Raw genomic sequence first — 23,767 nt, forward strand, 5'->3', positions numbered from 1 at the left:
GCACTGCCAGGTCTGCTGGTTTTATTGTTAATCTCACACAATTTGGTGTTTTTCTTAAAGCCACAGCTGCTGGAACCTTGGAATGAGAGGAAAATTCATCAGCTTCCATGTAAAAATGTAGGAATGGTTATGGGAGAGGAGCATGAAAATCTGTCCCAAGTATTTCCTTCAGCATGAAGGAAAAAAAAAAAATCCTGTGACAAGACCCTCCAGAACTCTCTAGTCATTTTTGGGATCAGATATCATGATTTCAAGACGAAAATTCATGGTGGGACTTGGGATATGGTAAATGGGGGAGAGAAGTTCTCCAGAGAGGCTCCTTCCTCTTTGGACGTAGCGCTGGCTCTGTGTCACCTGTGGCCATGGGGAAAACCCTCTGCAGCAGTGGTTTTCATGCAGGAGATGTTTGGTTTGGTTTGCTGAAGGAGTAAATACGCCTCTGAAAAAGAGTGGAGGGGGAATCCTAATGCTTTTTATTGACCCATGTTGCCACAGTGGTAGTCGGTGCTAAATCAAGGTGAAAGAAAATGTGGTAAATCCTACGGTTATTTAGTTCTCCTTGTTAAAATGCTTGACAGTTTAGAACCGGATTTGTAGAAGCGTTATTAAATAAACTGGCTGTGGCATATTTGCTTTTTGGACCCTGTTTAGCAAAGCACTTAAGTAAATGTGTAACGTGAAGCCCATGAATAATATTATATCTGTGCAATGAATAGAGCGCATAAGTGAGCGCTCAGTGTCCGAGGCATGAGGAGCCCTTGAACTGGAACTATTCACACAATTCAAGTTAAACATTTGCTAAAGAGACATTGGATTATTCAGCTATTTAAAGTAAAGCATGTGCTTAAGTACTTTGCTGAGTCAGAGCCTATAAAAAGAAATGTTCACAAAAACATGCGAATGCTGAAAATGGAAACTCCTCGCCAGCTAACTGATATTGTGTCAGAAACGCAAGCGAGCTGAAGCTGGCTACGAGGCTGTCGTCGGATGAGTTAGCGCCATGCATCTTGTGGTGCAGCTTGGGACTGGGCTTAGCTCTCAAGTGTTTGTGCTGGCTGCCCTGGGTGAGTAGAGCTGGAGTCTCTTGCAGGGCGATAAATCCACTGCTTGGTTTGCAAGTCATCGTACCATGAGCATTACGCTACATGATGGGCATGCTATGAAACACAAAGCTTCTCTCGGCCACTTAATCGAGGCATAAACTGGAGCTGTGAGATAAACTCTAGAGCAGAGTGTGAGTAAAGAAGATCAATAAGATCTGTCTCAGTAACTACTAAATTAATAAACTTCTGTTACTGATTTACTAGCTTCTTTGTATAAGTGGTTACATCCAAAACTTACTTCAGAGTGAGCCCTGCTTGCTCTTTTTGCTGCTGTGAAAACCTGACAAGTCCAGCAAGACCAGAAGATGTGTTATGTAGGCATGTCAGCTAGTATTGGTCACTGGTAGTTTAAACAAAAACTAAACAAATAAAACCTCTTTTCATGCTCGATAGTATGAAGTATGTAGGTGTCATCTAGAATAAAAGCATCCTAAAGCAAAAAAGCAATCTACATGATCACCATTTAGCTTACAAAGCTAATGGAAGTGGGTCTGAGCTGAGCATGGGAGGGTGCTTGGCATTAGGGCACCTGTGTGGGCCCCTTTTATTAGCCCGGCTTTTGGTATTGATGGCTTTGGATTCTTTCTGTTATTTCCCCTGGCCATTAGATTGTTTGGTATTTGTCAATAAACTCAGGTACACTGGAGTACTGCCAGGGTCAGTTGCTCAAAAGTAATGAGACCGACCAAAAGAAATCTGGTGGGATTGAAAAAAAGGTAGTAATTTTAAGGTTCTTTGCCTTCTGGCTCCTGGACCTTTCTTCTGTGTTTTCAAACTTTGCTCTGAAGACAAGGAGCCTGAAAACTTTCTAGTTTAAAAAGCTGGACATAATTCACTCTCATGAGACCAAGAGTGCAGTCTCTCAAGTATACTGGCTACAGCTTTAATAAAGGCATTAAATTGCCTAAGACATGCTCTATAATTAGGAGGGTTGTATTTAATTACTTATTTTGGTCCATGGTCCCAAACAGGGCTTCTGTAATTACCTTATCATACTCAGGATACTCTAACTCATTCCTATGGATTTGCACTGGCAAGAAATTCCAGTCATGGATCGAAATCTATTTTAAATTTTCCTCTGAACAAAACAAGAACAGAAGGATAGGCTGCTCCTCAAAAAGCTCTTGACTTGTGTAAGATAATAAATAGTGCAGGGATACAGACAAGTGCAATGGTGCAGTGGGGCAGCACTGCTTAGCGTAGTAGGAATTGATCTCAACACAACAGCAAGCTTAATTGGCAGCCAGATTTTTGTAGGTGAAGCCATTAAGGATTGACTTAAAGGAGGAAAAAAAAAATAAATCTGTGAATGTGTGTGAGTGGTTCTCAGCCAGGTGAATGATAGCATGGAAGAAAACAGAGCTGTGTGCTTTGAGTAACCCATGGATGGGGAAACTGAAGGCTGACACCATAAGCCAGATAGAAGCTAAAGAAGATGTCAAAACAATAATGTGCCATGTAGGGACTAGAAAAATTATTATATGTTTCTCATGCGGCTTGAATGGAGAAAGCATTCAGGACAGGTCGGATAAGATGGGACCGGCAAGAGCTCCAGAAGAGGCAGGGCTTGGCCACAGCAGTGTTTCGAATGTCAGAGTGCTGGAGAAAAGGGCGACGCAAATCTCCACTCTCAAGACAATCTCATTCTAGAGGAAACGTTCTTCTGTAAGACCAAGTTACACAAAATATGGTCCAATGACATTCTTCAGACCCATTTATCTGTCTTCATGCCTGATCACCTTTTTTGCTGGTTCAAGTCCGTTGGTAGGTTCCACTGGAGCCAAAGAAAGAAATCTAGGCTTTGGGAAAATATCCAGTTGAGGAGGGGACAGTACTCATTTACTCATCTTCAATACAAGGAATGCTCCCTAAGGCAGCGGAGGGATCAGCTTAGGTCTGTTCAGTGTTTTGGATGGAGTGAAGAGCAATTTCCAGCCCAGTTGACTTCCTCACTGGAAGATGGTTCTGGGCAGTGTGCAACTCTTTCCTCCCTGGAGGAAAGCTGTCCAGCCCCAATGGCATTTACGTAGACTTGCATATGGGTAAGTCCCTTGAGGAGCATGCACGTCCATAAAGAGAAAATGCTGTCTACTGAAAACCCCTTGTAAGCTACTGTTAGAAGGCAAAATAAATACTGGGCTGGAAACATGATGAGCTGGCATTAGAAGTAAGCCAGGGGTTGAAACTCAGACTGTGATTAAACACTGAAACAATCTTTAAGCAGAAAATAAATAGTGACTTCTTAAGTCGTGGTTTCTTCAATGCTGAATAGTTTTCTGAAAGAGGTGAAGACTGTTTTTAAGGCTCTGTGGAGAGGTAGCTTTCTGAAGTAATGACTTGTGCTCATCATGTCAGTATGTGCTATCCAACTGTTTCTTCTGGCATGAAAACCTGTTACTTTTTACTGATACTGTGAGTGGGGAAAAGCAAACAAAACCTGAGATTCCATCCCTGCAACACAGCAAGTTTCAGCAGCCTTTTGGAGATGTCGTAAAGGTTTTCCTTGATATAGTGAACTCTTTACAGACCTGAGTAACTCTCAAAGATATAGGGAGCTATTGAGCTAGGTAGTTCATTTTTGCTGAGAATTAGAAATAACAAAAACTGGTTTCTATTCCATGCATTAATATTCCTGTCAAGCAAATGGAAATAGTGTTTGAGGAATAGATTGTAACTGAATAAGAAGTTAAGGCTCAGAGTAGAGTTAAAGAATGTGTGTAAACTATACAGCCAAGAAAAAGACTGGCTCTGTTGGAGGTGGAGTGTGTGGTTCTGCATAACAGGTGAACTGAAAATGATGGGTATGACAGAAGCTATATTTAAATGAGCTGTTGAAAGCAGTGTAAGAATAGAGGAAAATGATATACACAAATCTCAGTGAATTCTGTCCTCCGCAGATCTAATTCTTCTGCCACAAGCAAAAATTGTTGCAACGGAACATGAGGAGCTAACTTCTGTGACTGAGCGAGTAGGAACAACAGTCGGAGTTGGCAAAGGTACATGCCTTGAGGCACGTGAAAGGAGAAGGAACAAATGTCTTCTGGACAAAACTGAGCGGAAGACAACTGTTATTTTCTAGGACTTCTGAAAGATTTTTCCTTGTGTAGAAGGAAACTTAGAGATCACAATTTCCCATGTTCTGGGTCAGTGCAGTTGTAGAACTTCTGAGCAAGAATTTGTCACAGAAGGTCAAAGTTGTGATTAATAATACTGTGAAGGGGTCTTTATTGGAGCCATGTTCCTGCTTTTTCTCAAGTATTCGTTACATACATTTTGGAGGTCCAGGTACTTCTGGTTTAAAGGAAGGCCTCGGACAGTGCAGAGCAGGTGTCTAATTGTTTGGTATGACACTATCCAGACTGCAGTAGCATGGTGTGAAGCTCACATGATTCCCAGTCTCTGGTGCTGAGCAAATGTTAAGGTAATTAAGTCCTAGTATAGAGCGTGTTCAGATCAGAGAAGACCTCCACAAAGTCTCTGGTATCTTTATATTCTCAAGGGATAATCCTGGTGCTAGTAAAGTCACTGCCAGGCTGTCACTGCACTGTCACTTTGACGCTTCATCTCACCCTGCACTGCGGAGGTACTAAGTCAGTTTGTGCCATAACCTCTCATCCTGCAAATAAGTAAGTTCATGAGTAACTTTACTCCAGTGTTACAGCTTGATATTACTGAGCATAGTCAAATATTTTAAGTCACGTTCCTGAGTGGAGGCTTTTCAGTGGAGTGCATAATAAGTTTCATGTTTTTATTTAGGGAGGTTTCACTCTTACTGAACTCTAGGCTTAAAAGCGCTGTAGGCTTAAAATAGCAAATTACCTCTCTTTATTTCATGTAAAAGTGGAAATGCACTGTTCTTCTGTACATCCAGACACCGGTAATCTCAGTAATGCGGTACTGAAGTGAATCTCCTCTTTACTTTATGTCCCTCCTCCTGCCTTTTTTTTTTTGTTCTGTACTTTATGTATCTTGTTCCAGTCCTTGTTATGTCATGCTTTCACAAGGGCCGATCAGGTTCATCTCCATGCTCATCCTTTCAGTGATCACCCTTTACTGTCTGCCAGCCTAAATCCCTAAAGAAGCTTCCTACATGTCGAACAAAACTGGTAAAAGTGATATATTTTTATCTTGCCACTCAAGAAGTTCCTGTCGGTATGGGCAGCATGGTGCATGTTAGTGCTGTATCAGGAAGAGCCACATTTCTCCTAAGTAGTGCTTTGTTATGAAGTTCATTTGACTGAAAATATTTTGCATGCTTAACTACCTGCTGGTGAATTTTTCTATGCCAAGTAATGTGTCAGGAGCTAGCGGAGCATAGTAAGTTAATTACTTGTGTGCACACTGTGAAGGAAAAGCAAACAGCAAGGCACCAGTGATACGAAGAATGAGACTTCATTTCAGTCGCCAGAGATTGTGTTGTTAATGAATCCGCTCAATCAGCAGGGAATTGGTAATGTAGATAAGACCAGGTATGGCTGTGTACTGAGATGAAGATTAGTCTCTCAACCAAAACATTGTTTTTACTGAGGGTTCGCTAATATTAAATAGTTTTTCAAAAGCACCAGTGAGATAGAATAACAGCCTGAATAATTATGGCTGTCTTGAAAAGACATGATGATGATGATCTTCTAATGTGCTCTGCAAACACCATATAAATCCAATATCTTACAGATTTCACAGTTAAGCGATGCACTCCAGATTCCATTTTATGGTCTATGTCGCCATGGGCTGCCCAAACGCTGCTGTGAATAAACAGCACGGAGAAGCGTGTTCGGAGCTGGCTGCATCAGGCTGAGCAGGGCAGGGAGGGCTGTAAGAAAGCACCTGCTTCACTCACCAGCATCCTCGGTGGCAGTAAGCGAAGATGCTGGCGTGAAGGGGTAGGTGATGCTTGTATGTGGCTCTGGGGAAGATCCCTTCTGGTGACAAGCTCATAGCCTGCAAGCTGCCCTCTGGGGTGATCTTCCCTAAAGAGAAGCTCTAAACAACACGGTCATGCTATGCTGAAGGAAAGCACATTTATCCCAGCCTTATATTTTACGCAGCATTCGCCTGTGCCCCATGGATACTATGTCTGGCGGTGCTCACCCTGACTCGGTCCGTCACCACGGTCACTTTGCTGCCAGCTCCCCATGGCAGCTGGTTTCTCCCCGCAGCAGCTGCTTCGGCGCTCACATGCGGGTCATGCACCACAGGCAGCGCTGGAGGGAGAGAAGGGGCTCTGCTGCTGTGAGGCCAGGGGGTGGCTGCTGCTGCTCTCCTCCTGCACTAGTGTGCTTCCACCCAGAGCTCATCGTGGTGCGATGAGCTGAGATCTGTCTTAGGGAAATCAGGTCCTTTCCCTCTTTCCCTCTTTCCCTCTTTCCCTCTTTCCCTCTTTCCCTCTTTCCCTCTTTCCCTCTTTCCCTCTTTCCCTCTTTCCCTCTTTCCCTCTTTCCCTCTTTCCCTCTTTCCCTCTTTCCCTCTTTCCCTCTTTCCCTCTTTCCCTCTTTCCCTCTTTCCCTCTTTCCCTCTTTCCCTCTTTCCCTCTTTCCCTCTTTCCCTCTTTCCCTCTTTCCCTCTTTCCCTCTTTCCCTCTTTCCCTCTTTCCCTCTTTCCCTCTTTCCCTCTTTCCCTCTTTCCCTCTTTCCCTCTTTCCCTCTTTCCCTCTTTCCCTCTTTCGTCACCTAATTGAAAAACTAAAGCTGGCTCTGAATAGTTTATGCTATTTAATGTAACATATGGGAAATGGCAGGTATGGAACAAAAATGAGAAAAATGCTTGTAAACTGTTCTGTGCCGTAGCAGATAGCCCTGCTTCTGCAGCTAGAGTACCTCAAGCTGGATGTTACGACTGCTTATTGTCTTCCTATTTATTCTTACTCCTGATGCTCTTAAATTAATGGTAGAAACATAGACTGAATGTTAATGGTAGTTGAGGCTAGGGTTCATGATGTGTCGTTAAGTAAAAGCTGGCTATCTCCCAGAAACTCTCCCGGGAGCTATTTGACTGGTGCATATTAGTGAAAAGGACAGCTGGATTGAGAAGCCTGTTCTAACAGGGATGCCATTAACAACTTAGTTGGTCAAAAGTTGATTTTCACCTTTTTTAAAAAAAAAAGAAAAAAAAAAGAGAGAGAGATGTATCACATGGCAAAGCTAGTGTTCGTCAAAGTCTAATGAATGATTTCAGAGGCTGCAGTGCAGCCCGGGATGCACTTAAACACTGCAGTCCGTATCGTGGCTGTCTGTGGATCAGGTTAGGACCAACAACGGATATTGGATAGCTGAAGGTGACATATGTTTCAGCAGCAGGTGATTTTATCTTCCTGGATTTTTTTTATTTGGACACTTTTGGTTTTTTGTGTGTGAATTTTAAACTTTAGCCAAAGCAACGAGTGAAAATCATTTTAGTAGCAGGTTTCTTTTGAAACCAAGAGTACGTTCACTCCACCAGTGCCTCTGGATAGGCTTTATTGATATCAGCCCTCCCTCCCTTTATTCCCTTTCTATATTGCTCTGTGCTCTCTGTGGGTGTTTTATTAACCAGCATCCTGCAAAAATTCAATAAAAATATACAATTTTTTCCTTACTTTCTTCTTCCTTTTCTTTTTTTTTTTCTTTTTCTTTTTTTTTTTTTTTTTCATGCTGACTCTCAGAGACAGAGCTCTGGGGAAGGCTCCTTTGGTTAGTTATGAGGAACAGATGGGAATCAAGAAAAGGTACTCTCTGTTCCCATACCCACCTAAATTGGAGGTAATTAAGTTACAGTGAGGCATCATTTACGTTAGCAGTTTCTTTGGTGAGATCAAGGCTATTAAGGGTACATGTGAGAAGTAGTAGGATTTCAAGTGTGCGGTGCTTTGAGAAATAATTGGAACTGTGTCTTTCCTAAATGCATTTACAGGCAGCCTGGCACTGAGGTCTGCAGCGGGACAGCTGAGGCTTGCACAGCTACTGTGCTTTTCTTTTTTTTCTTTTTTTTTTCTTTTTTTTTTTTCTTTTTTTCTTTTTAAATCTCTGCAGCTCTTCTCAAGTTTTGAGCAATCCTTGCAGATGCTCTGATGAGACAGGTGAACTTCTCCCTTTATAAAGCAGGGGAATGAAATGGAGCGTGTTGCTCCTGGTGGTAGCAAGGAGCCAGAGAAGCAAGATGGGAATTTGAGACTTCCTGACTTAAATGTCACGGCTTATTACTGTCACTGTCGTTCAGCATTCATATCTGGAGCTGCTGGGCTGGCTCAGCAGCACAGGAGCCTTGATGCTTCAGCCTGGTCTAAGTCAAACTCTCAAGCCAGCCAAGATCTCTGGTTTGAAGAAAAAAATGCTGCCATAAAGTGGTTCCTTAGCCCAGTGTGGCTGTTCTTCTAGGTTTCCTCTCACCTCGCTCCTCCGGCAGCCTGAGGTCTCCCTGCCACAGCTTTGGCACACAGCTGCTGCCCGCTTCAGCTGGGGCTGGGTCCTGTGGGGACCATTACCACAGCATGGCCACTGCCTGCTCAGTCCCTCGCCTCTCCTGGCCTTGGCAAGGGATGCCATAATTAGCAGCACACCAAATTTACATCCTCTTCCCTCCTCTTCTTTCCACAACGTCTTCTTGAAGCCCCCCGGGCCTCTCTGCATCAAACAGCTCTTGGGTGGGAAAGTTTCCTGCCCAGTTTCTTCCTCTTATTTCCTCTCTTTTATTTTCTGAGAGCTTTTTTCATGCTGTGCTTTCTTCTTGGAGTAGCCCAGATGGGACTGTGATTTACATCGGCGTTATATGTGCTCAGGCTCATTCTTCATCTGTTTAATTCCATGAAACACCAGGCTCATTTCTCCTTTTATCTTCGCGATCTGGAAGAATTGGCGGCGTTTCTCTCCTGTCCCATGGGACGGCTGATTGTGTTTCTGATGTAGAGGACATGCTGGGGGATTTCCAGCTGAGGGAGATGCCTTCGGAGAAGCGAGGTTGTTACAGGAGGGGACTGGTCAGCCCGGGAGGGGCTGTTCTCAAGGGTGCGGTGCCGCATGTTGGGTCACTGCGGCCTTGCCTTTCGTGGCTCGCTTATGAGTTTTTGAGCTGCTTGCTGCCCTGTCTGTGGAAGAATGAAGGCCTTCTTCCTTCCTCACTGCAGCGTTGGGCAGTACAGCGATATAAGTGCTTCTGCTGCCCACATCCATCATTATCCAGCTGTTGTCTGTGAAGGGAAATGAGGATGGTGAGAGCAGGGCTGCCCCGCTGGGGAGGTGGCCACAGATGGGCCCTGTCCCAGGCACCCCCTGCTGCCATCCTGCCTTCCACCCAGCGACAGCAGGTGCTGTCATCAGCTACCGCATCGATTGACAGTACATCTTCATCCAGTAATTTCCATTAGGATTTATACTTTTTTAAATTATATTTAAGCAAAAAATCTATTTTTATGTCTGTCCCTAGCCTTCACAGGGTTTTACTCAACTGGTATAAGAAGAGAAGAAAGTTAATTTACAACGTCTTCATATAAATTAATCTTCTGTTTTCTCCTTATAACGTAAGTTATCACCTCGTTTATTATATGCAGCTCAGGGTGAGCGGTTCTAAAAAGGCCACAGACAGTAACGAAATGAATGGTGTGAGATGTCAGATACATTTATTAAAAATGAAAATTATGAAAAACAGAGGATGTAGATGTATATTGTCTCAGTCACTTGCCACCAGCACGCACCTTGTATACCACAATTTATCCTCCCACTCAGTGAGTTCTGCATATTAATCTCATTGATATTGTTATGCCGTGTTCAACATAATGTAAACATTTTTGAAATATTGGAGTTAAAAAAACTCAGCAGCTCATTAGCTGTGTATGGCAAGAGTATGTTGTATCACATCCCTGAAGAAACCCCGAAATATTTTGCCAGCACGGCTAAAGCTAGTCCCATTTTCACTTTTGTGTGGTGGTATGTTATTCAGATCACGGATGCCTTGAAATGTTTATGGAAAAAGCTTGTTTTAGTAATTGCACTTACTCCAATTTGTTGTGAACTTCCTGCAACATTTGTCTTAAGGTGCTGAGGTTTCCTATGCTGTGTATTTATCATGCATTTGTGCCGATGGCAGGTTGATAGGTACAGCGGGAGCTTCATGCAAGATTCATGTCAGCTTCGTACTTTTTTGAGGAACAAAATTAGGATCCAGAAAGTATTTGTATGGATGTATGGGGACGCACACCAAAAAAAAGCATTTGTGACCGTGCAATACAGATGTTCACATACCTTCTGAAGAATACAAAGCTTTTGAAAACATACGTTAGAACTGTTTGCAAAAGATAATTAATAGAAGGCTTAATTAAAGAATCCAGCAAGAAATGTGATATCAGTAGAAACTTAGAAGATGGTGCACCTCACTCTTTTTGGGTTTAAAAGCTGCAGATGTTGTAGGACAATTTATTTTTAGGAGCGTGGTTTAAAGTCGTTCTTTTTCTTTTCATCAGCCACGTTTTGGCAGTGAGATGCTATCACTGACGAGATCAGCTCTGCTTTTAAGGCCCCATGGCTGGACGTTTCTGTAGGTGTGGTGGCACTGGTGCAGAAAGGAGAAGCGGGGCTGGTGCTTCTGATGTTGCTGCTAGCAATTGCTCAAAGGTTATCTAAATCCAAACCCTTTTTGTTCTCTCTTCCTGTATTTGTGTATGTTCCAACAACTGCCGGTTAAGATATCCCTTATCAGAAACTGTTCTTGGGAAAAATTTTTTTCAGCGTCTTTCAGCTCTCCAAAAACCTGTCTGGGGCTGTTTATGACTCTGACATGTCTTAGGCACTTTTTTCTGCACCGAGTTTGCAGACTGGATGATGCTTATATCTGTTTGGGTCTCAGCGAGCTCTTCAGGACCTCGCTCTTGGTATTCAGTCTCATTTTTCAAGCAGTAATTGGAATTTTCTGCAAGCATGAGTGTCTCATGTTAAACAGAGTGATGACAGAGAATAATAAAATGAAAAGCCCTTTTCCCTCAGGGTAGGAAATCCTGGAATCTTTGTTCAAAACAGCACCGTGAACTCTTAACTACGGGCTCTCTTTCTCCATCTCTTTGAATTTAGTATGCCATCGTTTTAGAGCAAGACAGTATAATTTCAGCAACTTTTCCCCTAATATAATGATTCAACAACTTGATTACATTCTCTGCAATGGGAAGGCCCCTGAAAGATGCCACTGATTTTTATCAGGGCTTTCGGGGATTTTTATACCTTTACCCCTGCTGCCGCATGGTAAATTACTCAGCAAGAGATCAGTCAGTCATTCGAATCATTCTTTCCTGCCTTGTATCTAAATGCAGTCTTTAGCCTTCATCCTGCAGAGTTCACTTCATTTCGTCTTCCTAGGAGGAAGCTGGAGGTTAGAGAGCGAAGGGAGGCTGACGGTTCAGCTGGGCTGGAGCTGCAGCACACGCCTTGCCTGCTGTCCTCACTCATGTGGCATAAGCACCTTCCCCAGATGCCTTCCAGGACTTGCTTTTAAACAGCAAAAATGATGAAGTCTAGGTTAATGGCATCAAGTACCAGGTTTGATCTTTTTGTCCCAGATAACAGAGAGAAGGCCTAGGCTTGAAACTTCTGAAGAATCTTGAAATACTTCCAGTTCCGCAGTGAATTTCCTTGATGTTTGATTATTTTAAACCCTTTTTTCCTGTTTGAAAATTCAGCCTGCAAGTGAAGCTCACTGCTTTGTAGTTGAACAAGGGCACCACTTCCTTGCTCTTTCTCAATGTTATAAAGGAGATGTTTTTGTTTACTGGTGTTTCTTTTCAGTGTTTCTTGAGATTTGTCTCACAAGTGAGCAGCTCAAGACAGAGACTCAGAGGAGCTGATTCTGAGGTTCACATCTTCAGCATTACTCAAATAAATGCTGAGTCGGCTGGGCAGGTCATACCTACCCATCTGTACAAAGAAAAGCATTCCTGTTTATCCAGAATCTTGCTGAGAATCCTTCCCATAAAACTTGCAGAGAAGATGCTGGAGGCAACCTGCTTGGGGTGGCATCGCTAACACAACTGAATACCACTGCCATCCGAGGAGTTACCAAGCCACTGCTTAGCGTGTCTTTAGCTTTATTTTGGGTGAGATTCCAAACATAATTCCCAAATCCCACATCCTTCTGGCCCAGCAAGAAGAGAGCCCTGCCACTTTGTGTGAAATGTGGGCATCCTGCCTCTGATAGAGATTCTGTCCTCTTAGCAGGGTAGCTTCCTTCTGTCAGCATTAGAAAACAGCGTGCAAGGGAGCAGCAAGAGCCATTTGCATGTGGAGGGAGGACAAAGCAGGGCTGGAAGGGGTGATGGATGTAAGCCTTTCTGCAGCGCCTGTTTCCTTACAGTTCTGTGAATATCTGCCTTGCAGATAATCGTGGATTAATGATCTTGTGCATTAAGATGATGGGATAGGATGTCCTTGTGAAGTGGCCAAGCTAATTTGTTTTAATTGCAGAAGTGTGAGTGGTTTTGAGTTGCCTTTGCAATCATGACTGCCATTTTCATTCAGAAATAAAAAGTTTAGAGGCATCAAATACATTTAGATTTGTCTGAGGTAATGTTGTTTAAAAAATGTTAAAGGATAAAGCACACGCAAGTCACAAACACATAAAAAAAAAAAAAAAAAAAAAAAAACCTAAACTTCCTCTTTGCATGATAGACTAGGATTTTAATGTCAAATTTTTGTGCAAATGTTAAAACCATGTTAAATTAAGAAAAACAAATGTTTTTCTGCTTCTTTCCCATCTTGTAAATGAATGATCATAATCAGATTGTTCATAAATTGCTGATGTCTGTTAAACTACATCTGGATGTTGTGTAAAAGCACGTGGTATACATCAGTCTGTATCAGAGGAGCTGATCCATTAATTGGGAAATGATTTAAAATCAAGAAAATTGCAGTGGTTTTGATAAAAGATATTTTAACAAAAGGTTTGTGGAAGAAAAATAGATTTGTTTTTTAAGTTTTTATGCAAGCTTTAATTAGATTTAGTGGAAATGTTTTTTCATTAGTGAAGACTTCTCATTGTTTAAGTTGTACATAACTAGAAGTAGAAAGGTAATTTTGGATTCTATTTAAAGAGCAGTTTGTGTATTAAAAAATAATAATAATAAAGATTCTGCAGTCATTGACTGAAAGATTTTGCATGAGAAAAGATTGCAGACTCTTTGGAAGCATCAAGTAAGTTCAAACGAGGATGGATGAGATTGTCTTTGGTGTTATGTGCTGCTGCAAATCCTGGTGTGAGAAGTAGGCGGTCTTGCTGAGGATGGACCCCAGATGCACTTTCACCCCTCAGAAGCAGAGGCCTCTTGTCCCTGGTTTCAGCAGAGGTAGGGTCAGGTCCCAGAGACCTGGCTGCAGCCCAAAATGAGCTTGTGGAGCTGCCAGCCCCAGGAGATGAGCGAGCTCCGCAGTAGCGGGGCAGGATCTTGGTGGGGCTGGAGTTACTGGGGCCGTAGAGGGTGACCACCTCCCTGCAGCATTCCCAGCACGTCCCGTTTCTGTGCCGCGCTTGCATCGAGTGCTCCAGTTCCAGGACAGGCTGTCGGGTGCTCACCTTCGCTTGCGGGTCATCCCACCATTGTGGTGGAAACATGTTCGTTATTAGCACAGGTGAGGTCTCTTAGCTTGTTTGGGTTTTGAAAACTGAATTATTTGTCAATCCTTAAAAGGTCAATTCAAATTCATTCCAAATTTTATTTGATGAAAGCCACAATGCTCGCCGTTGGAAAAATGAAATACAAACAGCCATAAGTTATCTGTCTCAGATGGGTAAATGTTACACGCAGAATGAAGGGATTTTTTTGCTAGGCTTAAGTGAAACAGAGTCTTTATTTAGTGTCATGTTTTTATTTAAAAGCATTTATTTAAAGTTCTAAAAAACAAAGAATTCAATAAAGCAAGACAGGTGCAACTGCAAATGATTAATGATATAATTCTCGGTACTTTATAAAGTGTCTAACACTGAAGAGATTTATACAGTGCAGAATGGCAATTGTGCTTTGATGGAAGGAATAGGTAATCAATACCTGCAAGCTTAGAAAAAGTGTTCTATTTCCTCCTCTAATGATATAGGGTTTTTTGCAAGGCAAGGATGTCTGGAGCATGAGACACTTGGAAGAAGAATTAATTTGAAATCTGTAGTGGAAGATCAGTTTCAATTAAAACTGCACTTGAATGTCCATGGAAAAAAGCAGGCAGTTAGACTTAAACCTTCTGATGGCTACCAGGGAATAAATGAATCCCCCTGCACTGGTCTTGATTACATTTTGTTGAGCTTGTTTTTCCTGGGTTGGAGAGAGAGTTGATTTACTTTGGTCTCAAACTCAGAAATGAAAATTTGCTTCTTTCCTGCCTCCCCCCAGCCGTGCCGTATCACACTAATTGTTAAAGCTGGGATGGCCCCAGCCCCACACGGCTGGGATGGCGGTGTTGAGGTTGTGGCCTCTATTTCTGTCTAGAATTGCTGCCATAATGGTGTAGGTCATATTGCATGTAACACTTTGCATATCAAAAAGTTCCGAAAGAAATTAATGAAAAGCTCAGCCGTTTATAAAATCCTGTGCTGATTTTAACTAGCAGGTCTCGAACCTTTAAATCAGAGTTTAGCCTTCTGGCTGTAATTTGGGATGTCAGGGCTTGGAGTCACAGCACCAGCACTGAATTGGGGTTTTGAATTGCTGAGAGAGTTTCACTGCATTAGATTTTCCTGTAGCTAATTCAGCATATGGAAACACTTTCTGTATGAACACGAAGACTGTCACATGAAGATAGCGGCTAGTATTAGGCTTTTTTTTTTTTTTGATAAATTATAGATTTAGAACCAGGTGAAGCTACTGTATTTTTAAAAAGAGATGTATTACTATATTAAACTAATTCAAACAAGATAAATTTAAAAAAAAAAATAAAAAAAATAAAGCTTGTTTAAGTGACACAAAGACCTAAAAGCCTTTAGAATTCTGGGCAGTGAAAGACTTTCAGCAGGAGTCAGCCCAGGTACCTAAGTCGCTTGAGGTTTTAACTCAATGAGATGTTTTGCTTGCTTGTTTACCCTATGGCTTATTTTATTCACTTCAACAAGACAGTTTTCACTGCAAATTGGTTGAGAGCTGGCTACACTTAAAAATAACAATAATAAAAAGAATCATCATAAAAAAGCCTTTGTGACAAGATGCATGGAGGTAACCCTGCAATGCCTGTTAAAATAAATCAGCTTATTCAAAAATAAGATCTTCCCATTGGTTAAGAGGTCACCAAAATACTAAAAAAAATAAATAAAAAATTGAGTGCACAGCTTTTGAAAGCACAGCTGAAACCACTGCGATAGCCTCTGTGAGCAGAGTGCTTTTGAAAAGCTCACCCTATGCTTATAACAAAGCCAAAAAATGAGAGCTGGCAGGTTTGATGATTGTGTGCAGGACTAAACATTCTAAAGCAAATTCCTAAATTTCACGGAGTAAATGCAAGGTTATATGGTAAGTAAATCTGAATTGCCAGCTAATTCACTGCAAAACAATTAATAAGAGCATCCCGATTCAGGGAAAAAATAATCTACAAGTGGGACACGTTTAGGTTTCCCAAAGTAGGGCTTTTTAATAATTTTGTTCTCCTTAGTTGTGGTACATTGGGAAATTAACTAAAAGTGGCTTTTGCTGACAATACAAGTTGAACAATGAGATAAACAAAACTGATTTTTTAACCTGGGCAGGTGATGTAAATGACTTTTAAAGGATGGTGCAATTTTGCTTAATTGCAGATGAAAATAAAACACTTTGATGTTGTTTTAGTTACCATAGAGCATTTGCATGTGATGGGGAATGCACAAAATCTTGCTGATGATTAAGTGTCCTGCATCAGCCCAAGGGAAGATGGGAAAAATGCATTTTGCAACTAGACACGTTAAAACCCAGGGGCCAAAGAAACTGGCCTTCCCAACTGCTGTGTTTGGATGGCACTAATTGAATTTACATATGTTTCTCAGATGCAAGGGTAATAAATGCATATGGGCGCATCATTTGCTGCTGTATGCCTCAGAGCAGACATGCTGACTGTGTAGTTCAGAGGTACTGAACAGGTGTGACATCAGAGGTCTCCGGAGACTGGAGTTTGGCTCCGGGTTGTAACTTGTTTTTGGTAGAAGAGCTTGGGCAAATTGCTTCCCTCAGCTCATCCCTTTCCCTGTCTTTACATGAGGATAAGGGTGCTGATCCCTGCTGTAAAGCACCTCAAGAACTGTGAGCGAAAATTGCTTTGCAAGAACTCTGTGCTGTTACTTCAGGAGCGTGGACAACTATTTGCACTCACAGGAACATAATCTCTTAGTCTCTGTTAATGCAATTTAAGAGTTGGAGAGGGAGGTTTGTAAGAAAAATTTGAAACTCACTGGAGATCCTCCTCTGTGTGCTGTTGAGGCCCCTGGTGTTGTATTGCTTCTAGAGGTGGTGTGTGGTGGGGACAGCAAGGGCTTTGTCTGAAACCTTTTGTTTCAACGTATTATTTTTATTGGCTGTTCTCACTGGAGAGCCTTGCAGAATGGGCAGGGTGGGTTTGGGCTGTGGCAGCTTGAGCGGTGGTTTGTGATACCACCTCTCGCAGCTCCACCACCACACCGTGACAGAGCGTGACCTTCTTTACTGCTAATACTTGACATGTTTTGAGAGAGTAGCTTGCATTAGGTGAGAGCAGACTGTGCTAATAAGCAAAACAGAAAACTCACGTAAGAACAACAAAAGAAAGTTAGAGTATTTTCCTGATTAACTATTGTTGACTTTATTTCCTCCATCAAGAGTTCGTGTTTTATACTTTATTGTTTTCTTCAAGTTTATTAATATCCCCTTTGGTTTAATTCTTTATTTTCATCTTTTCTGATTTCAAAACCACCCAAATAAATGAGATCATTAATAAAGATCATATTATCTAAGCAAAGTATTGCACAAATGCAAGTTAATGCATATACATTAGCTGATACGTTATGTATCTCATGTAAAAAGGTAAATATATACTAATATATTATAGCTGAAGCTTTAGGAAAGTTCCTGTAAAACCATGCTAATTCATAACATATGCATGAAGAACTTGGGAATTGCAGATAGTTTTATAGAATAGTAATTAAAAAAAAAAAAAAGGCCATTGTTGTTTACTGCTAGAGGCAAAGTTTGAGTACGGCATGAAGCTAATGGGTTTCGATCTCTTCATAAGTTTACTAGTCTTAACCTTTTTCAAATGCGGGAAGTGTAACGGCAGTGGTGTTACCTGGGGAGCTTAAGTGCTTCATCCTCTTTCTTAAGCGTTATCCAGAACTGCTGAGCCACTGGAATATTAATTTCCATTGCTGTTCTTTAACAGGTACCTATGGTCCCGAGCACTGGGTTACTTCTAGTGAGAAGTGTGGAGGGTCTCACCAGTCTCCCATAGACATCATAGACCATCAGGCTCACGTCGGAGATGAGTACCAAGAACTGCAGCTTGATGGTTTTGACAATGAATCTTCTAACAAGACTTGGATGAAAAACACAGGGAAAACGGGTATGTTTTTTTTCTGTTTGTCTCCATAGCGTGCCTGCAGTCAATTAAAAATTCAAGCCATGTTTCACTCTCCTCCTTTTTCATTGTTCTGTTGTTTGGGGTTTGCTTTTTTTTTTTTTTTAATATAATTTTCCAGCAGCAGCCTCCTATCTCTGCCTTTGCATTCTGTGCAAAGCTAGTTCTGCAGATTTTAAGGTTTGTTTTTTAATTTTTTTTTTAGGCTCTCAATATAAATTCTCTCGGTAGTCAGTTGTTCCTCAGAATAAAAGGCTGTATAGGAGTTTCAAGGTGTAACCTTGAATTACCAGCTTTGGGGAGGCAGTAACATCTAATCCAAAAGAATGCTGAGATGCAAGGCTCAGACTTTTGTAGGAAAGGAGAAGTCTTAGAAATCGGGATGTTTTAGAGAAGAAAGAGCAATAACTGCTCGAAGTAGTGGGAGCTTATTAATGTGTTTCTGATATGATTATAGCACTGTGTTCTTCACTGAACTGAATCCTCTTCTGCTCTGTCTGCTCTGGCTTTCAGAGAAAAGAACAGTCAGAGTACTGCTTATTTTTACCAAAACAGTTCACCAAAAGGTCAAGGTTGATTTATATGCAAAGCTGCATGCATTTGATTACTCTTTAATTCTAAAAACGTAAAAAGCAGAAATTATAAGGCCACCCTCTTCATTTGACAAGGTCAAATATTTTTAGGGAATTGGATTAAACCGCTAATTAATTCAATTTTATTTATTGGAAGTATATTTTTATCTTTATTAACATTCGACATGCGTGTCTATAGTGCTTTAGGTAACAGGTTCCTAGTCAGAAGGTCTGTTAGCAAATCCCAGGGCATGTACCTGCTCCTGGAGTGTGCAACACAGTTGTGCACAGAGCCTGACCTCGGATACGCCCATGGCTTCCAGGGGACTTTGGGTGCAAGCCACAACCTGGAGTCCACAAGATGCCTTAGATCCTGTTCCAGCGATTCAGGGATGTAGTGGGAGTTGGGAGTTATTGCTCCTCAGATGAGATAGAGTGACAGGCTGTGATCCTGTTTTCTTTTACCACAAAGCAAATCTAGTTAATGTAAACCACCATCAAGCATAGCTTGGGTTTTTGATGCATTACTGAGGTTTTTTTTCAGCTTCACTAAGAAATGCTCCTGTTTGCTTTGAAATTCTGAGTTTGTTGCCCTTTGTAACAAAATGAGGTTTGGGGAAGGCTGAATGCTATGGAAATTTGGTGCTTAATTAATCTATTCATGTTATGCACCCTGCCCTTTTGGTCACAAAGGAGTGTTTGTAGTAACCAGCAATAAATATAATTAGAAATACCAAGAAAAAAGGATGGTGCTCTTCTTCTAAGAAAGATGCTAATGCTATACTGAATATATAATAGGAACATATTGCTGCACATATAATAGGAAACCATGTTGAACCGAAACGTGCCAGCGAATTTTCCAGTCTCCACGCAGTTGGCAGTGAAAGCTGTATCTTTGGTCTCCTCTGCTGGGTGATTTTAGCACTGCTGCTCTACTTGATTCCTTCACCCATTGGGGTATGGATTTTTGCTGACAAGTTACTGCTTCTCAGGGCAACAGTTACTGTCATTTTTCTTGGGTAACTTACGACCTCTTACTAGTAACACGAAGACTCTCTTTGCCTTGCTGTCATCTGTGATTTCTTCTACTAAGCGCTTAACTCCTCCCTTATTTTATCAAGTTCCATTCCCTTTCTTGGTTTTCTGACCTTTCGAAGAAACTTGTCTGGGATTAATTTTTTAAGTGGTAAGTGGCAGAGCAGCAAACCAAGTAGGATGTTTTGGCTTATGGGTAGAAAGTAGAGGCAGGTTGTGCCATAAATTGTGATGCATTTTGGCAGTGAAGTTTTGGAGCAGATGGCCACGTGAGACCTTCATATTGCAGACTGACAGAGATAGTAAACTAAATAACTGTTTAAGCAATAGTGATGGATGTAGAGGGCATTTCTCAGCAATTAATGACTGGTTAAAAGACACCAGGGTCCAAGGGAAAGCCAAAGGCCCTTAACCTTGATGCTCATTAACTGGCAGGAAATGTGTTGCTTGGGTTATTGTTATTGCTATTGGACTAGTAATTTTTATATATATATTTTTTAGGATGGAACAATTACTTACTTTTATGCTCTGAAATGTTAAAAGGCAAAGAGGTTATTGCTCTTTAGATCTGTTGTATTCTTTCTTTTCCCCCCATGTCAGGTAAAGGACAGACAATGTACAAAAAACAGAGCTTCATTCAGAACATGAAAATGGATTCATTATGCCTCTGCCTTAACTAGAAATGCTTTTGTGCATGATTACACTGGCAAAGGCACTAATGTGGGTTTGATTTGATCACTGAAGTAGCTGGTTCCCAAGTGGTAAAGATCACTTGGAGAGTATAAGCACATTTCACAGTTATTTTTGCTTGTGCCACCTTATAATTAAGTGCTAGCTGGTGTCAGCCAGGCCTGAGGCTGACAGGGATTCCACAGGCCCAACCTGCCCTGAGGCCGCAGAGTGCCTGTGGGAGCAGGTCCCTTGCCAGCATTACACAGACACTGCTGTTTTACCCCTCCTCAGATCACTTCAAACTCTTACAAACACTGTCCACTTAGAGAAAACTACCAAAACTTCTGCCAGTGGTGTGTTTCTGTACAGTACTCTGCAGGTGTGGCATGTATCTCTGCCCAGCTGCCCTGCTTAGGAAGGGGGAAGAGCTGATTTGTATCTGGGATGGGTTTTTCCCTCAGGAAGGTGACAGACACACAGCTCCAGGCCTGATCCTACAAATGGCATCACACAGTTGTGATCCTGGTAGTTGTGCACCACCTCCTTGGGTTTTGAAATCTAAATTATATAGTATTTTAAGCTGAGTAGGTGTGGGGGATTGATTCTTTGGCATGCACTCTGAGTAAATTGCTGGATAAACACGGTGGCTCCCGAAGCCCTCCAACATGGTGTTTGCTTGTTCCAGCCCTGAAAACCAGAAGTTGTGTGGAGGGGAGGGGATGGAAACCCCCAGATCATTGGAAATAAGGACATGCTGCTAAAATGGGAAGGTGATGGGAACATGTGTTGTACAGCTCAGCAGCGTTAAGAAATACTGTAAAATGAACAATTAGATGAACATTTCAGATTGTACATCCTCCTAATTATCCTTTTAATTATTCATCTAAAACAAGTAAAATGACCCCTGACAGAGCCATAAATGATTTAGGAACTATCAAATATTTATTAGATGCAACTGAATCCCCACAGAGATTTTTAACAGATGCACACAAATCTGCTTTTGTGTATTCCTCGTCTCCTAGAATTTTGTCTATGGAATTTCTAACCACTTGGGTGAGATTTTTGGTATCTAAAACACTGCTGAGCTCACTGAGAATTTTTTAAGGGAAGAAGAGAGCAGTGGTGCTTCTAGCCACTTGTATTTCAATAAGGATACATTGGTATCCTGGCTGACACAGACAGTGACCTACAGCCAGTCCCACACCACCGGTCTTCCTACACAAAAACTTTTGTGCGGAAGAACCAGAAATCATGGAAGAGAAGAGCCCCATGATGTCACTGGCACCATTTAGAAACATCTGAACATCTGATGCAATTTAACATTTAGGTGGTTTTAACATAAACAATTTAATGTTTAGATGTCTCTTAATTGCACACTTGCACCTGAGATGAGGCTGCTTTAGCCAACTGTCTGTACTCACAGGGAGAGCAGCCCTGGTGTGGCAGAAAGCCTAGCCTGCAGCAACAGCCTGCCAGTGATTCACCAACAGAGGAATAACTTCTATTTCACAACTAGCCTTTTAGTTTTTTCAGCAGTAAATAAAATCCTCCCTGTTACATAATAAAAATGGATTTATATTAATGTTCCTGTTGTGATGACACAGTTGGATTGAGAACAGAGAGAAATCCTTGTGTGTTAAGCTTTTCCCATTGGAAAAAAAAAAAAAAAACAAAAAAAAAAACAAACAAGCCCACAACACTTTAATCACAGGATTCTGGGCACAGCAAGTGGTGGTCTGCAATCGCTTTTACAAGAACAAAATGCTAATTTTAGTTTTGTTTTTAAGCACTAGTTTTGCAAAGGATGAGAAGAAATGATTTTATAAGGAGTCATTATTAGGAATTGCGCAAGCTAAAAAATGGGAAATGCTAGAAAGGAAGGTGATCTTGTAGTGAGAGCAGCAGGCATGGATGTTGGAAAGCTGGATTTAGTTGATAGTGGGACCACCCCTGTAACATGTACCATCTTCCACCATGACTTTGCCCTCTGTTTGGATGTCAAACTTTTATTGTTATAAAGGCTTTTGAAAATGAAAAGAAAATACAAAGAAGATCCTCCTGACCCTTACTGAATCACATAATAATAATGTCAGAGTTCCTGTAACAAAGTCCAGTTCTTATCGAGAACTTTGCATGAGTGGGTCTCAAAAAAAAAGTTATTGTCACTCTCCAGTTTTACAGAAGGGAGAAGCAGGGAGGTTAAGGAATGTACTTGCCACATCCAGCAGTAGGGGGGGGACAGGGCACAGGCTTTTTTTTTTTTTTTTTTTTTTTTTTCCCCGATAACATAGAGGGAATCCAACAAACAGGATTGAACTGGTGATCTGCAGACTTCAGTGAATCGCAAGGCCAAGAAACATGGTTGGTCGTTAGTCCCTGCAACCACATTAAATAGTTCTTAATGAAGTTTGCCATTTAAATTTTAATCAATGTCCAATGAGGAGGCCAAAAAGTCCTTGAGAAATTTGGCCTTTGTGATTTTCTGTAGACTATGTAGCTTCATAATCACTTCCTTAATTAGCCAGCATTACTTGGAGCCTTTCTTTTTTTTAAAACCAATCCCTGTAAAGAGAAAAATGATGACCTCACCTTTTATTTGCATTAGAAGAAGTATTGTAGTATAATGAATAAAAACCGTAAATGCCTCAAAAAATTGTGCTAAGAACGTCTTTCTCCGTGTTCTGTGTGTGCAGTTGCTATCCTGCTGAAGGACGATTATTTTGTCAGTGGTGCCGGGCTGCCGGGCAGATTCAAGGCAGAGAAGGTGGAGTTCCACTGGGGTCAAAGCAACGGATCAGCAGGCTCTGAGCACAGCATCAATGGCAAGAGGTTCCCTGTCGAGGTGAGTGGAAAGACATGTGCTTATGTTCTCGAAAAAAATAAAATCAGAATGTATTGCAGTACTTTGAGATGACTGTGAAATAGGGCAATGTTTCCTTCAGTGAACATATCACTTTCAAGGCCCTTCCGGCCCTCGCAGCACTCTATCTATCATCTCTTATGTGCTTTTGCAATGTCAGCTCTGAGCTCTGCTTTGCTAGCGTTGCCAGCTTTCGCGTCCCATGGGCTAAGTTTCAAACAGCCACTTTTCTGGTTTCTCCCATAAGCTTTTCATGTGTGGGAGGATCTTCTTACAAATATCCGCAAAGTGACCTCGTTGTCCTTCAAATCTTTCCTTTCCCATGATGCCTACAAATAGCTAGCAGCGGTTTGGGAGCCATCGTGCTGAGACTGCCGTCTTTCATCGGCATTGCTTCCTTCCACTCAGGCGGCCCTCTGCTTACCTGTGTTCAGCTGCAGCCCCCTGCCTCGTGCTAGCAGGGCATCTCAAGGAGCTGCACAAACAGCTGTGTGTTCGCTCTGCCTGTGCAGGAGCCAGCCGGACCCAAGCCAGCTGCACAGCTAGCATGGCAGAGCGCTGTGCCACAGCAGGAGCAAGGTATCAGCTCGGGCACAGCATCCTGTGAAAGCAGCCGTGTTCAGGGCACGGGGCTGGGCAGCCGTCAACAGCTGAGTGCAAAGATGTGTCTTCAGACGACAGAGAGAGTCCTTGGGCTGCTGGGAAGCCCCATGCAGTTGGGTCTGATAGTCCCAGGTCTGTCTGTGGGCAGTGCAACGTCTTCTTTGTCAACAGAGTTTGTCAATGCTTTTCACTTTATATTCAAGGGTTTTGCCTGGTGAAATAAAGCAGATGTTATCTGGAATTACCTTTTCTTGTTGGTAATCAGATACCTGCTTTCAAAGCAGGTTGCATCCTGGTGTCACATGTGGATGTGAGCAGCTTGTGGGGTCCTGTGCTTGCACAGAAAGCTCACACGTGGACAGAAGTGGTTTTCTTGTCAACTGGGTCTTGCAGGAACTTAATTCAGGCCCCAACTTATGA

General features: G+C 41.9%; 1 protein-coding gene across 1 annotated transcript in view; it reads left to right on the plus strand.

Moving 5' to 3' along the window:
- The window catches only part of PTPRG (protein tyrosine phosphatase receptor type G), a gene marked incomplete at its 5' end in the record, with an annotated part of 400,948 nt that overhangs the window by 195,773 nt on the left and 181,408 nt on the right, over positions 1-23,767 (plus strand). Inside the window, 2 exons of the mRNA XM_084292446.1 lie at positions 17,411-17,590; positions 22,578-22,726. Coding sequence (XP_084148572.1) covers positions 17,411-17,590; positions 22,578-22,726 — 329 coding nt within the window. The remainder of the gene's footprint in view (positions 1-17,410; positions 17,591-22,577; positions 22,727-23,767) is intronic.

Source organism: Netta rufina (assembly GCF_964035555.1).
Source record: "Netta rufina genome assembly, chromosome: 10".
NCBI lineage: Eukaryota > Metazoa > Chordata > Aves > Anseriformes > Anatidae > Netta > Netta rufina.